At 41.5% G+C, this 2633-nt stretch overlaps 1 protein-coding gene across 1 annotated transcript; it reads right to left on the bottom strand.

The window, feature by feature from the left end:
* Positions 1 to 229: 229 nt before the first annotated feature.
* Positions 230 to 1692, bottom strand: LOC107759529 (septum site-determining protein minD homolog, chloroplastic-like). Its single transcript, XM_016577495.2, has one exon. It carries the CDS (start codon positions 1690 to 1692, stop codon positions 496 to 498), a length of 1197 nt encoding a protein of 398 aa, XP_016432981.2. The 3' UTR covers positions 230 to 495.
* Positions 1693 to 2633: the final 941 nt, after the last annotated feature.

Raw genomic sequence — 2633 nt, 5'->3', positions numbered from 1 at the left:
GATTGAAGCACTGTGCATATCTAATGAGGCTGCATACTTCAACACTAACACCTGTATTTACACCGACTTCTGGGGGAAACTTATTGAAATCTACCAGTGAGCACTGATTTAAGCAACATTTCCTAGGGCAAAGCAAGCAATAGGAACAGAAGTGGAGATCACAGGCTGGACTCATACAGAGACCAGCCAAACTTAGGTAGGGATACATAATACAGTAACTCAAACTAGATTGGTGGAGAAAAAAAAATCATATTTCGTGCAAACAGGCATGATACAGTGTTCAGCTCAAATCCAAAACAAAAAGTACAAATTCCTAATAGCTGCACTAATCTTTGACTATCCAACATAGAATCCTGAAATAGTCACAAGGAAGAATGCAAACCTCAACTCTCTACTATACACAGTTTTCTTGCTCCATAGAACCTTCCAAAAACACAACCAAACAAATACAGAAACCTCACCAAAGCCACTACTTAAAAGAGTATAAACATCCCACTACCGCCCAAAAAATGAGAAGAACCCACGTTTCTTAGGCTCCTCCTCCACCATTACAGCCTCCATACTATCCTGCTCAACCAACCTCCAAGCTGCTTGCTCAAATGCCAAACCTGCCAAAGCTGGCGGCTTATTCAACACAAGAGGATAACCTCTGTTAGTACTTCTAATAACCTCCGAATCCTCAGGAATCACACCCAATAAAGGAAGCCCCAACATTTCCTGCACATCCAATACAGACATCATATCTTCCCCTTTTATCATATCCGTCCGAACCCTATTCACCATCATCTTAATATCCCTTATTCCATCACATTCCAACAATCCAGTCACTCTATCAGCATCCCTTAAGCTTGTAATATCCGGCGTCGTCACTAAAACAGCTTCATTTGCCGGAGTAATAGCTGTTATAAACCCAGCATCAATGCCAGCTGGACAATCAATGATAATGAAATCGGGTGCACCTTCGTCACGGGTTTTCAAGGCGTCCACAAGCCAAACCAAGGCTTTCCCACCAAATCCAATGGGCAATTTGGATCTGGGCTTGGAAATACATAACAATTCAAAATTGGACCAACGCTTGTCACGTACAAGGGCCTGATCGAGACGGCAATCGCCGTTGAGAACCTCGACGACGGTGTAATTGACCCGGTTTTCGAGCCCTAAAAGGAGGTCAAGGTTGCGGAGGCCGACATCGCAATCAATGGCGACTACGGAGAAGCCTAGACGAGCTAAGGAGAGGCCGATATTGGCGGTGGTAGTGGTCTTACCGACGCCGCCTTTGCCGGAGGTAATGACGACGACTCTAGGAGTTTCTCCGGCAAGCTGAGGCTTGCGGTTGTACTGGAGGATAGAATGGATGGAAGGGTAAAAGTTTCTAGAAGGTTTGGGAGGGGGAATGGGTTTTAGGGTTTTGGGGGATAGGGAATTGGGAGGGGTAAAAGAGGAAGAGTAGAGAGAGGAGGGTTTAGGGTTAGAGAGTGGCTGCAGAGATAACATTTTCGTGTGGAAGAAATGAGAGAGTATTGTATTGAGTGGAACAGAGGAAACTTCAGAAGTGGAAAAACATGTTTGATGTGCGTTGTTAGCAGAAAGGGGAAGGCGACGGCACTGGAGAGTGGCAAATGAGGTGATGACTGAAGAACGGGAAATATCTTTTGTGCAGCTAATCATAGTTTTTTTTTTCTTTTTCTTCATAATTTTGAATGAAGATGCACACGATATTAATATTAAAGTATTTTCTTCCATAAAAAAAAGTATTTCCAATGATTTTATGATGTTTCGATGGTAACGTATTTTTTAAACATTAAAAAATATATTTGTATAATTACAGCAGTAAAATTTATTAAGCGTGCACTTAAACGTGAATTAGTAACTTAGAAAGGATGATGTGTTACTCGTAGAAGTTGATTAAATTAAACTTAAATTAATAAAAGTTTGCATCATCATTGGATAACGATTAAATTTGCTATGCAAAATCCAAGTGTAATTGTTTTTTTAGCAATAAGGATAATATCTTTGTATACGGGAAAAATCGGGCTCCTGGTGTATCCCGGTCTCCGATAAGATAAACCAAGCTCGAGACATGATGACAAGGGATCAAAATCAAGCCTAGCGTCTCATTGAGTCAGAGTCCGGGGGCATGAGACCCATCCTTGTGAGTATCGGGGTCATGATCCGGGATCGGTCCTAACCCTGAAAGGCTTCGGGGAACATTATCGGGAAATCAAGCACAACCAATAGAAGGCCGTAATATTCGCGAACGGTCGGATATCACGACGTGAATCTCGACACGTATCAATGAAGAACCAACAACCGGTTAAACAAAAGATTTTTTACCTTTTATGGAGTTGTACCTAGAGTAGGACTCCTCTGCTATATAAAATGGGGCATGATAATTTATTATACACATCTTAACACGTATTCAAAAGCAATATACTACTATTTTTATTGTTATCAAAAGCTTTTTTTCTTGTTCATCAATATTGGCCACTGTGAGCCCGGACCGAGGGCGAACGTTACACTAAGGCTGGAATCATCCCCCTCGCGTTGTTTGAATTTACTATACCTTTATTTGTTCATTCTAACTCAATTTATCATCTTATCCGATTTTGAGGGTAAACAGTTTGGCGCCCATC

The sequence above is a fragment of the Nicotiana tabacum genome, chromosome 6, assembly GCF_000715075.1.
Source record: "Nicotiana tabacum cultivar K326 chromosome 6, ASM71507v2, whole genome shotgun sequence".
Lineage (NCBI taxonomy): Eukaryota > Viridiplantae > Streptophyta > Magnoliopsida > Solanales > Solanaceae > Nicotiana > Nicotiana tabacum.
Note: the sequence above shows the minus strand (reverse complement) of the source record. Positions and strands in the feature narration are given on the sequence as shown.